The sequence below is a fragment of the Hyperolius riggenbachi genome, chromosome 4 (genome assembly GCF_040937935.1).
Source record: "Hyperolius riggenbachi isolate aHypRig1 chromosome 4, aHypRig1.pri, whole genome shotgun sequence".
Lineage (NCBI taxonomy): Eukaryota > Metazoa > Chordata > Amphibia > Anura > Hyperoliidae > Hyperolius > Hyperolius riggenbachi.
In genome coordinates, this window is record NC_090649.1 from 419148985 (window position 1) to 419162688 (window position 13704).

General features: G+C 44.3%; 1 protein-coding gene across 1 annotated transcript in view; it reads left to right on the forward strand.

Moving 5' to 3' along the window:
- EFEMP1 (EGF containing fibulin extracellular matrix protein 1) overlaps nt 1-13704 on the forward strand; it is a 112053-nt gene that overhangs the window by 58858 nt on the left and 39491 nt on the right. Inside the window, exon 5 of the mRNA XM_068232422.1 lies at nt 13522-13644. Within this exon, the coding sequence (XP_068088523.1) occupies nt 13522-13644 (123 nt within the window). The remainder of the gene's footprint in view (nt 1-13521; nt 13645-13704) is intronic.

Here is a 13704-nt window from a genome sequence, read left to right on the forward strand (position 1 = left end):
TATTTTGATATTAAATCGGGGCCACTGGCATAACCAGAATTCGGGGGATTCCACTGTTTTTTAACCGGGCATGCAAACATGCCCAAGTTTGGTATCATATGAACTGGCCTAGTCTGAGAAATATGAATATATGATGGTCATGTGTTGAGGAAAGCGTAAGCCAAGATATGACAAATGTCATATTTGGTGGGCAGAGAGCACTAAGCCAGGGGGCTCACTGCCCCTGTCCAACCCCTGGGCTGTACTTGAGGCTCCACCCAAAGGTGGGCATTGTTCAAAAGTGTTTGGAAGGAACTACTCAGGCATTCCTCCATTTTCCATCTTCATGAACACACGGCCACCGTGAGGAACAAGTGGTGGCCATCTTGCCGGAGCTGAAACAAAGGGCACATGGCTAGCGGCCATCTTGTCTGAAATGAAACAAAGGACATCCTCCATTTTGTTTGGATTTTAAATCTTACTGAACTTTGAATTTATCTCTGGAACAAAGAACTTTGAGAACTTGAAACCGTTTTGCTTGGACTTGATGATTTTCCCACAAAAGGACATATTTCCACAAACCCTAAGTATTTTCTCCCTTTTTATTTCATACTGTCTATTACTGTTTTAAAAATTGTTGATTTTAATAATTGTCTGTATATATTAATTATTTATATTGCCGTGAATAAACGACTTTATCAAAGTCATTCACTGTCCGCTACCCTGCTTATCAGCCGCACCACTGAACCAGACCTCTGGAGAGACGCTACTACTATTGTTTGTTGTTGGCTAGACAGAATAGAGTGTGTTTAACCGTTATTATTCGCAGGACTAGTCAGGCAGTCGGGTCCACGGGCCCCTACCCGTGGTGGTGGCAGTTATACCCTGAATCGTGTGTGAGTTGTAATTACCCATATCTCACAGGCTCCCTTCTGGTTGGTCTACGGCTAATTCCTAACGGTTCCTGCGCATTGACTGCGACCAGAGTTCGCAAGAACCGTGCGCTGGCACCATTTGGAAGGCCATTTGCAGTCAGCCACCAGGGCTCCTGTGACAGTGTTAGGCAGCGGTTGGGACCTGTGTTGTGCTGAAAAGTATCTAAGATAGCGCTAGCGCTATCCAGAAACGAACTAATTCGTTGGTGTAGCTGGAAGGCAATATATTTTTTATATATACAGAGAGACTGTGTAGCCACTACCCCTCCCCAAAAGTTTTATTTTATTTGGCATGGAAATGTCCGGGAACTACCAGAATATGTGCCTAGCCGACCTGGAAAATCTTTGCGAAGAGAGAAGTATTGACATCCTCCGCAAGAAAAAACGGGACCTGAAAGCAGACTTGTCCAGATGGGATGCCCAGCAACTGCGGGAGCCGGGAGTGTCTGCTGAAGTGGATACCAGCCCATCTGACAATCGAGGGGAACCAGAGACTGAGAATCCTGACCGTACAGAGGTTGTGCATCCTGAGGGCCCTGCACTAACGGCTACGCAGGAGGCTGTCAGTGTGGACCCCAATCCCAGAGTTTCTGGAAGTACTCGCCCGGAAACGGCCAGTACTGGACTGTCCATTTGTACTGACCCGGTAATGCAGCAGGCATTACGAAAGCTGATGGAGACTGACCTGGACAAGTACCTGCAGTACATGCAAGCGCAGTTGGAGCGCCAATCTGCAGAGGCATGAGAGGAACGGGAACGGCAACGACAGCATGAGCTGAACCTGGCAAAAGTTCAACAGGCCAGCCGGAGTTCGCCGCCCAGCCTCCCTGCGGAAGGAGCATCACCCGTAAGTGCAAAATTTAAATTTGCTGCTATTGAAAAAGACACAGACATTGACTTGTTTTTGCGATCTTTTGAAAAAGCGTGCCGTCAGTATCGTCTGTCCCAAGACCAGTGGGCCAGACATCTGACACCTTTGCTGCGCTACAAAGCGCTTGATGCTTTCGCAGAACTGCCTGCGGAGAACGATAATGATTATGCTGCTATAAAAGACGCTATCATTACTAAGTACCAGCTGACGCCAGAAGCCTATCGCAAAAAGTTCAGGGCCTGGCAGAAAAAGTCTTCTGATTCGTACCGAGATGTGGTCAGCAGCTTGCTCACCACACTCCGCCAGTGGACTCTAGGCCTCACCAAAGGGTCTTATGATGTCCTGGAGGACTTGATAGTCCTGGAACAATTTCTGAACATTTGCCCTGCTGAGGTACGACAGTTTGTGTTGGAGCGCAAGCCGGCGTCAGCAACTGTCGCGGCAAACCTCGCTGAGACCTTTGCAACTACCTGGGTGTCTGATACACGCAGAACTGTCCCATCCAGCTGGAGAGAAGGTCAGCCCAATACTCTGGCAGACTCTCCTGCCCCTGTGAGCCATCAGCCACCGAGGCCAACCAGCGCAGCTGCTGCCCCCAGGCCTGCAGCCCCTGGAGAGGTCACCTGTCACTACTGCCGTCAGCCCGGACACATGAAATTCGACTGCCCGGAGCGGAGACAGACACCACCAGCACCTGCATCACCTGTATCACCTGTACCTCACCCACAGCAGAGGCAACCCACCAGCGAACCACAGCCTGGATCCTCGGATTTTGTTCTGTTTGCCCGCGGAAAGGGAATCCGCGACCGAACCGACCAGCAGCAACTTGTTAGAGTGAACGGCAAAGTTGTCACCGGATTCCGAGACACCGGAGCTGACATCACGTTAGTTCACTCACACCTTGTGCCAAAGGAGAGCATCAGCTCCAGCCGATCCCTTGCCCTTACTGGAGTAGAGGGCACCCTTTTTCACATAGCCCACGCGAGAGTGAAGATGGATTGGGGGGTGGGAATCCAAGAAAGAGTTGTTGGGGTTATGAAGGATCTCCCAGTCCCTGTGTTGCTGGGGACTGATTTGGGCAAGCTTGTGTCCTACTACGAACCTGCCACAACCGCCTTGTCGCTCACGGAAGGAGACGGACTCTCCACCCACCACCAGGTACTTTATACACTTGGGGGAGCACCAGGGGGAGGTGGGTTGAATGTGCCCAGTTCAAGGGTACCCCGTTCAATAGTGCCTGCTTCAAAGGCACCTGAGTTTGATGTACAGACTGTCTGTTGTGATGATGATGTAACTGTACCTGAGTTTACTGTACAACCTGTCTGTAATGAAAAAATGTCTATACCTGTCAATGTCATTAATGCATGCAACGATGATTTGAGTAATGCCCGTCTGTGCCCTTCTGAAGGTGTACCTGTACTAGCAGTACCGCGCAGCTATACTGCTCAGAACCCGAGCTCAGAACAGGTGTTAAGGTTCCGGCCTCCTCCCCCTCCTCTGACCGCAGGGATGAGACCTTTCAGCCGCTGGCCTCATGTGACATAAGCCAGGTGGCTGAAACTGACAGCGCGGTACTCACAGCAGCACTACAAAGGGACCCAGCCTGGAGGTGCTCAGGCAGCAAGCCGCTGAGCCCCTCGCAGACGGGGCCGCTTTTAAGGTGTACTGGGAAGGTGGGAGACTGTACAGCGAGTCTGTACAGCCCCCTACCGGTAGATCACATACTAATACCAAATGGCTTGTGGTCCCGAGTACGATCAGGGGACATGTGCTGAAATCCGCACATGATAATTCCCTGACAGGACACTCTAGGGTCCGCAAGACACTTGCATGTATTCGGAGGCAGTTTTATTGGCCCAGGATGAACAGGGATGTAGCAAACCACTGCAAAGCATGTGCCGTCTGTCAGGAGCTGGGAAGGTCCAGGGATTCCCGCGGGGTTCCCTTAGGTCCACAGCCACTTCGCAGGGAACTCCTGCGTGGGCTGGCTGTTGACCTACCCAAACCACTGCCCGTTGTCAGCAGTCCCGGCAGACACCACATCCGACCGCAGTGGCGTAAATGCCCTGTCCAGAACGGTCCATGTCGGGTCAAACCTGAAGGTAGCAGACTGCGACCTGTCCAGTGGAACCGAGCCGCAGGCGCCAATGGGTTTTCCCGCCGCGCCGGCAGCTCGAGACTCATCAGCCAGGTTAGCGGCGCCGCCAAACATCTTGCGGATGTGTGTCTAAGCCGCAGACAAGAGGGGGGGGGCTGTCACGGACGGTTGCGGGGACGCAGACGCGTCCTGGAACCGCCCGTAAAGAAAAAGTGATTGCACTCGATTCTCTGCATCGATTGCGCTTCAGATCAATAGAATCTGGATTTATTGTGTAGGAGAGTCTGCAGTCTTTTCTCAGCAGAGAGATAGCATCACCTTAACTGCAGGATGGCTCTTTTGATAGGCTAATGAGCAGGGACAAACCCTTGAGTTCAGAAAGCTCGTCCCAGCTGATTTCACATTCAGATGCTAATTACAGGAACCATAAGGTCCCTTTCATACAGGGCATCCCAGGAAGCTAGTCACAGCTTGGAGCTAGACATCCTGGCTGCAGCAATAAGCAGGAAGAAATGAATGTTGTATATGGTTCTGTGCATATTTAAGGAATACCGTTCAGGTGAGGAATGTGAAAGTTATATCATTCTGCTGGTCCGGATCTTGTGAGTATTTTGATATTAAATCGGGGCCACTGGCATAACCAGAATTCGAGAGATTCCACTGTTTTTTAACCGGGCATGCAAACATGCCCAAGTTTGGTATCATATGAACTGGCCTAGTCTGAGAAATATGAATATATGATGGTCATGTGTGTGAGGAAAGCGTAAGCCGAGATATGACAAATGTCATATTTGGTGGGCAGAGAGCACCCAGCCAGGGGGCTCATCGCCCCTGTCCAACCCCTGGGCTGTACTTGAGGCTCCACCCAAAGGTGGGCATTGTTCAAAAGTGTTTGGAAGGAACCACTCAGGCATTCCTCCATTTTCCATCTTCATGAACACACGGCCACTGTGAGGAACAAGTGGTGGCCATCTTGCCGGAGCTGAAACAAAGGGCACATGGCTAGCGGCCATCTTGTCTGAATTGAAACAAAGGACATCCTCCATTTTGTTTGGATTTTAAATCTTACTGAACTTTGAATTTATCTCTGGAACAAAGAACTTTGAGAACTTGAAACCGTTTTGCTTGGACTTGATGATTTTCCCACAAAAGGACATATTTCCACAAACCCTAAGTATTTTCTCCCTTTTTATTTCATACTGGCTATTACTGTTTTAATAATTGTTGATTTTAATAATTGTCTGTATATATTAATTATTTATATTGCCGTGAATAAACGACTTTATCAAAGTCATTCACTGTCCGCTACCCTGCTTATCAGCCGCACCACTGAACCAGACCTCTGGAGAGACGCTACTACTATTGTTTGTTGTTGGCTAGACAGAATAGAGTGTGTTTAACCGTTATTATTCGCAGGACTAGTCAGGCAGTCGGGTCCACGGGCCCCTACCCGTGGTGGTGGCAGTTATACCCTGAATCGTGTGTGAGTTGTAATTACCCATATCTCACAGGCTCCCTTCTGGATGGTCTGCGGCTAATTCCCAACGGTTCCTGCGCATTGACTGCGACCAGAGTTCGTAAGAACCGTGCGCTGGCACCGTTTGGAAGGCCATTTGCAGTCAGCCACCAGGGCTCCTGTGACAGCCCCATTTTACCTAAAACCTTTCCTTGTCTTTAAGTGATCATCATGAGCTGATTCCATTGCTCCCCTCTTTGTCCTGCCCATGGAAGTCACCCCCTCATGCGCCATTCCGTCGTACCACCTCCCACCTCCACAGAGACAGAACATGTTGCCCGGCTGTTGCTTAGCAACACATCTATACAGCATTCCTCTTTAACAATTTCAGGTGAAATTGAGTGTGTTCATGCACTTTAAATTTGTGGTCACTCATTGGGCCATATGCAATTCACCTTTTTACCTGAGTTTTCTCCTAGGAGATCATTTTTCATCTTCAATTTAAAATAACTTTCCAGCACTTTTCAACTAAAAAAGTACTAAAAAGTAGTTTGAAAAGTACTATCAAATGTATTTTGAGTATTTGCTTGCTTTCTGGTGGCTTAAAATGTATTTTATTGACAAGTTTAAAAATATCACCTAGGAAAAAACTCACGAGAAAAAGTTAATTGCATATGGGCCATTGTCTCTAAAGGCTCGTACAAACATGCAACTTAATGCGCGACCAACTGACAAACATGACGAACCGCACAACTTATTGTTTGCACGACTAGACTGTACTACACACGCGCGGACCAACTAAACAACCAACTCATTTGAATACTGAGCACGCACCATATGTGCATTAAAAAAAAAGATGTTCAAACAACTTGCACACATGTCCAATCATAGTCAGTTGATCTGCCAGTTGAATCGAGCAAATCCCCCATTATCAGTTGGTTATATAGTCATTTCCTAGAGTCTTTCACCTTGAGTCTCACCACCGCTAACCTTTGCTAGGTAGCGTCAGCCGGTGCTCCTCTCCTGCAGGTACACCACTCCTGCAAACCAGTGGACTCCAATACATAGAAGAAGGCACTCCACAGGCTCCACTTCTTTATTAAAGGGGAACTTCAGCCTTAACAAACATACTGTTATTAAGTTACATTAGTTATGTTAATTAAAATAGATAAGTAATATAATCTCTTACCCACCCAGAACAGGCAAATGTTTGTGATTTCATGGGGGCAGCCATCTTTTTGGTTGAAAGGTGGTGACAGGGAGCATGAGACACAGTTCCAACTGTCCTGTGCCCTGATCACCCCTCCCAGCTGAGCGCGCTAGGCTTCAAATCTCAAATTCAAAAAATAAAAAGTGCACCAAAACAGCAGTACGAGAACAACATCAGAAATCCCATCATGCTTTGCACAGCATCAGGAGAAAAATACCCGGGCAGTTTTCTTCTGTGCAGCTAAAAATGAGGCTTGGGTAAGAAAAATAAAGTTCTGATGCTGTGAAACTGTTAAAGAAACACCAACCCTTTTCAGTGCTGCTGAGTAGATTTTTAGTCTGGAGGTTGACTTTAAGCAACAACACACAATAAAGAAGTCAAAAGCAAGTTTGGAGCCTGTGGAGTGCCTTCTTCTACGTATTGGAGTCTAGTCATTTCCTGCCTGTGCACACAACCAACTATCGTCCAGAACACCAAGCTGAAATGATAGTTGGGCAGAAAAGTTGCAAGAGTGTACGAGCATTAAAATGTAGCTGTGTTTACATAATGTCCCTCCCCTGCACTGCAGGAGAAGGAGGGAAATGTGAATACAGGACCTGTTCTTTACATTATTGACATTCTCTAAAAATGTTATTGCAGTGAGTTTGCTATATTTCAGGATGATTACTTTTTTTAAGTGGGCTTTAGATTTCCTTTAACACAATCTAGATTTAAAATATCATTAATGCACAGCAGGTTAGACTATAGCAATGGTTGCCTTGGCAATAATAAAAGTGAGTCTACAAAACTATTACGGTAACAAGCTATAGATACCAACAATAGAAATGCTGTGTGATGTAGAAGACAAGCTCACCTTGACTCATGAAAACCTTGTACTTGCTAATGGAGCTAAAAGAAATGCTGCAATGAAGAAGGAGGTGTAAAGTGCTCATTTGTTCGGAAGCCTGATGAAAATAAGCACAGACATGAAATGAGAAAACAAGATCAGCAGGATAATGCTGAAAGAATGTTCATCTCTGGAAGCTGCTCAAGAATCTGCTTATTTACATAGGACATTCAGATATCTCAGGAGGCTGTTACAGCTGGGTGAGGTGATATTTGCTAAAACAAAAATCAGCCTATCTATCTAGCTATGGGCCGGATGCACGTCACTGCAGTAATGTTGCCATGCACAGACAGCGCACGGCAATATTGCCCTTATATCCATTGTAGTACTCAAGTAGCCTGACTGTTGCTATGGTAACAAGTGTTAACGTACGTGAGTACCGCGGTCCATGCTTATAGCGGGACTCATTGAACTAGCTGGCAGAAGTAACGGTAATATTATTGTGAGCTGTTTGTGCATGGCAATATTACCACAGTCATTTGCATTATGCTCTATCTATCTATCTATCTATCTATCTATTGTATCAATCTATCCGCTCAGTCTATAAATAAATATATATATATATATATATATATATATATATATATATATATATATATATATATATATATATATATACAGTGGAGGAAATAATTATTTGACCCCCTCACTGATTTTGTAAGTTTGTCCAATGACAAAGAAATGAAAAGTCTCAGAACAGTATCATTTCAATGGTAGGTTTATTTTAACAGTGGCAGATAGCACATTAAAAGGAAAATCGAAAAAATAACCTTAAATAAAAGATAGCAACTGATTTGCATTTCATTGAGTGAAATAAGTTTTTGAACCCCTACCAACCATTAAGAGTTCTGGCTCCCACAGAGTGGTTAGACACTTCTACTCAATTAGTCACCCTCATTAAGGACACCTGTCTTAACTAGTCACCTGTATAAAAGACACCTGTCCACAGAATCAATCAATCAAGCAGACTCCAAACTCTCCAACATGGGGAAGACCAAAGAGCTGTCCAAGGATGTCAGAGACAAAATTGTAGACCTGCACAAGGCTGGAATGGGCTACAAAACCATTAGCAAGAAGCTGGGAGAGAAGGTGACAACTGTTGGTGCGATTGTTCGAAAATGGAAGGAGCACAAAATGACCATCAATCGACCTCGCTCTGGGGCTCCACGCAAGATCTCACCTCGTGGGGTGTCAATGGTTCTGAGAAAGGTGAAAAAGCATCCTAGAACTACATGGGAGGAGTTAGTGAATGACCTCAAATTAGCAGGGACCACAGTCACCAAGAAAACCATTGGAAACACATTACACCGCAATGGATTAAAATCCTGCAGGGCTCGCAAGGTCCCCCTGCTCAAGAAGGCACATGTGCAGGCCGGTCTGAAGTTTGCCAATGAACACCTGAATGATTCTGTGAGTGACTGGGAGAAGGTGCTGTGGTCTGATGAGACCAAAATAGAGCTCTTTGGCATTAACTCAACTCGCTGTGTTTGGAGGAAGAAAAATGCTGCCTATGACCCCCAAAACACCGTCCCCACCGTCAAGCATGAGGGTGGAAACATTTTGCTTTGGGGGTGTTTTTCTGCTAAGGGCACAGGACAACTTAATCGCATTAACGGGAAAATGGACGGAGCCATGTATCGTGAAATCCTGAACGACAACCTCCTTCCCTCTGCCAGGAAACTGAAAATGGATCGTGGATGGGTGTTCCAGCACGACAATGACCCAAAACATACAGCAAAGGCAACAAAGGAGTGGCTCAAGAAGAAGCACATTAAGGTCATGGAGTGGCCTAGTCAGTCTCCGGACCTTAATCCAATAGAAAACCTATGGAGGGAGCTCAAGATCAGAGTTGCACAGAGACAGCCGCGAAACCTTAGGGATTTAGAGATGATCTGCAAAGAGGAGTGGACCAACATTCCTCCTAAAATGTGTGCAAACTTGGTCATCAATTACAAGAAACGTTTGACCTCTGTGCTTGCAAACAAGGCTTTTTCCACTAAGTATTAAGTCTTTTATTGTTAGAGGGTTCAAAAACTTATTTCACTCAATGAAATGCAAATCAGTTGCTATCTTTTATTTAAGGTTATTTTTTCGATTTTCCTTTTGATGTGCTATCTGCCACTGTTAAAATAAACCTACCATTGAAATGATACTGTTCTGAGACTTTTCATTTCTTTGTCATTGGACAAACTTACAAAATCAGTGAGGGGGTCAAATAATTATTTCCTCCACTGTATATAATTTTGTATGTGAACACAGCTTTGTACTATATGTATGAAACTTCATTACTTGATTCATTTGTAAGTAGCGGACTGTCTGTACTATTATTAATTTTTAGTATTTATACAGTGTTGTACAGAGTATATAATCTTGTCACTTAACTGTGCCTCAGAAGGGCTCACGAGAGCGCCACCGTGCAGCCCAATGACTGTACTATGATAATGGTAATCAGGTTTTAAAAAACGGTATGTTTTCAGGTCACCACTGTTTAGAAATGGCCCCCTAAGAGCTCACCGAACAGTTTAGTATTGCAAACTTATGCAAGAAATAACTGTTAAAGGACAAACAGTGTTAAATTATGAATGTTATTCTTACTCAGTGCCCAATCCAAGGAAACTTTGTGGAATTTTTCTTTAAACCTGAACAGCTCTATAAACAACAGGCCTAGTTTCCCTTTGCTAAAGTTTTCATAAATCACCCACAGACTAGAATGTTGTGATAACACCTGTTTTAGCAACATTTTAATGACTGCAGCTCAAATTCTCAACGTCTAGTGACACAAAGGCAGCCCCTGACTAAGCATTCCTCGTTATTTTGTGTCAGCTAGCAGCAGCCAGAAGTGTTCACTCTTCAAAGCAGTTTTACTTTCCTGGGCTTGTTTTGAAAAAGTTGCGTAACAACATCTATTTACATTCCAGATTTACAAGACTGTGCATGCGATTTAATTTTTTATTCTGAAATAAGGAATGCAGTTATATAGGCAAAACGGACAAGGCTGTTATCATAGAGGATTATAACAGCAATTTCTATCTGTGAGCTGATCTGTGTGTAGTATGGTATATTGGAGGGTTGATGGGTAATTGTCTGTACACCACAGCTGAAGCCAAACCGAAACCAATGACCGAAACTGGCTAGAGGTAGCGAACCCTGGTGCCATTAGCAGAGCTCTCAACTGTGCCACTTTTGGAAAGACAGTCCCTCTTTTGGAACCCAGTCACTCTGTCCCTCTTTCTTCATCATTTGTCCCTCTTTCAGGACTGATGTAAAGATCTATACAAATATATGTATTTTACTCCTGAAAAATATATTTCATTGTCTTTCAACTTTATTCTCTGCTTTATAAAATTAAGCTTCTTTTATCCTCCTCTAGAATTATCTCATCGCATTCATGTATACAAGACTTCTTGCGTGCCTCACCCCTGCTCTGGAATGCCCTTCCACAGCACATCCGTCACTCTTCCACCTTTGAAATCTCTAAACGCTCCCTCAAAACGCCCCTTTTCCGAGAAGCATATGCTCTAACTTAGGCCATCCCCCCTTCGACCTCACATCTAGTTTAACTCCTTACTCAATAATCTAAACATGCACTGCCTGTTGCATACTGCATACTTCCCCACCTCTTACCCCCCCCCCCCCCCCCAACTCCTTTAGAGTGTAAGCTCACAAGGGCAGGGCTCTTTTACCCTTTTGTGTCTTGGAATTTGCTGTTCATTTCATAGCCCGCACTCGGCTATACATTTTATTCATCATGTTACATCTGTTATGGTAATCACCAGTTCTGTATTTTGTACCAGTGTCCATATTTGATGTATATCATTGTCTGTATCATTACCCCTTTTTTATTTACCTACTTTGTACAGCGCCACGGAATATGTTGGCGCTTTATAAATAAATAATAATAATAATAATATATTTCTTATTTTAAAATGTGAATATGAAGGAAAAGTATTCATGATAAAAAGGACCAATGGGGTTTAAATTACATATTTTGGTTATTAATTCTTTATGGTTTCCTGACTAGGGACTAGGAGTAGTGGTGGCGTGATGAAGGTGTCCCTCTTTGTTATCTCAAAATATTGGGAGGTTTGCATTAGCCACTTACTGACACCGATGTCTGGAGCTCAGCTAGTGATAGTTGAACTCGCCCTCATTAGTCGCTTGCTGCTGCCGATGACCAGAGCCCGGCTAGTGATAGCCAAACCCTGCTGACGTTAGCCACTTGCTTCTGACGTCATTCACTGGCTTCCCGGTGTCCAAATAAAGCAATTACAGCTTGCGTCAATGAGATGCCTCCTGTAACCGGCAACCAAGTGCACACCTCCCAACTGTCCCTCTTTTGGAGGGACAGTCCCTCTTTGGGAGCCCTGTCCCTCTGTCCCTCTTTCCTCCTCATTTGTCCCTCTTTCAGGACTTTGTCCCTCTTTCTATGTAAAGAAAAATGTATGTATACTAAAAATGTGTTTGATTGACTCTAAACTTTATTCCCATCCTTTAAATTGATATATTACTAATTTTTAATGAAGGAAAATGAAGCAGGATAGAAAAGACCAGTGTGGTTTGAATTATTAAACAATATTTTTCTTATGAAATCTTTATGGTATGCGTGACCAGGGACATGGCGGGGGTGTGGTCAGGGTGTGGCATGGGCGTGGATTAAGTGTCCCTCTTTCTCATCTCAAAAAGTTGGGAGGTATGCAAGTGACCTGATGCAATAGTTGCTATTTGGATTTTGGCTGAAGTCAGAGTTATACCAAATAACAGCTATTTGGCTCTTTGTCTAAATGACAGCACTGTTTGAAACATATTAATATTATTTTTGTTATTATTATCATTATGGATTTGTAATGCTGGGAATACACGGTTCGTTTTTTAGCTGATTAGATGGTTCGATAGATAATTTCCGAGATGGTTCGATAGATAATTTCCGAGATGCTTCGATAGATAATTTCCGACATGTCCGATCCCCCTTTCGATTTCTGATAGAAGTGAATAGAAAAAAATAAGAAAAACGAGCGGGAGATAAGAGAATCGACTGCAGAATTGAGCAGCAAAAAACGACTGAGAGCAGAAACGCATGGCAGAAACGAACGGTGTATTCCCAGCATAAAGCACCAACATATTCTGTGGCGCTGTACAAAGTAAGAAACAAACATGGGGTACATAATAATACAGGCAATGGTGTACACCAATATACAAAACACAGAATTGGTAATTACAGTGATCAAAGTAACATGATGAATAAAATGTATAACAAATTTCAAGACACAAAAGGATGAGAGAGCCCTGCCCTTGTGAGCTTACAATCTACAGGAATAGGGGGAACAAGAGGTGGGGTAGTATATAAAAAAAACCATACCTGGTGGCAGTGTGTTTTAAGAATATCTAGTAGGAGTGCAACTTGGCCTTAGGTCAAAGGAGGAATGGCCTAAGGAAGAGTGTATGCTTGTCAGAAAAAGTGAGTTTTGAGGGAGCGTTCGAAGATATCAAAGGTTGGAGAGTGACAGATGTGTTGTGGAAGAGCATTCCAGAGAAGTGGTGAAGCAGGTGTGAAATCTTGGATACGTGAATGTGAGGAGGTACTTCTAGAGGAGGACAAAAGAAGGCCATCTGAGATTGTGGTTGGGTTAGTATCTGGAAACCAGTGAGGAGATGTGCAGGAGAGAGAGATTGTGGAAAGCTTTGTAGGTTAGGGTTAAGAGTTTGAACTGGATCCTCTATTTAATTGGTAGCCACTAGCCAATGAAGAGCTTGACAGAGAGGAGCAGCAGAGGAAGACACATATGTTGGGGTGTTATTGTAGGACTCGAACAATTGGACAGACAGTATCAATTCACCCTCCGTTGCCATTGTGTCTGGCTTTCAGCAATTTATTTATCTGTGTGCTCTCAACAGTAGGTGGTGTACTAACTTGGTGCTTAGGTTGCTCATGCCCAGAAATGGTATTCAAAGCTTTACAAATCGATCCATTATATTCCAATATGTGAACGCATACATTATAAGAGTAGAGCTGTTTTTTTTATAGCTAACAGTACTCCTTGAACCATTAAGCATTTCATTAAAAAATATAATTGCTTTATTTGTTACAGATATTGATGAGTGTCTCACTGGAACACACACTTGCCGGCCAGATCAAGTGTGCAGTAATGTGAGGGGATCATTTAGCTGTCTGTGTCCCAGAGGGTACCAGAAAAGAGGCGAGCAATGCCTTGGTGAGTGTCATTACGCAGATGTCTATTTTGGTAAAATTCAACATTCATACACTATTGGGA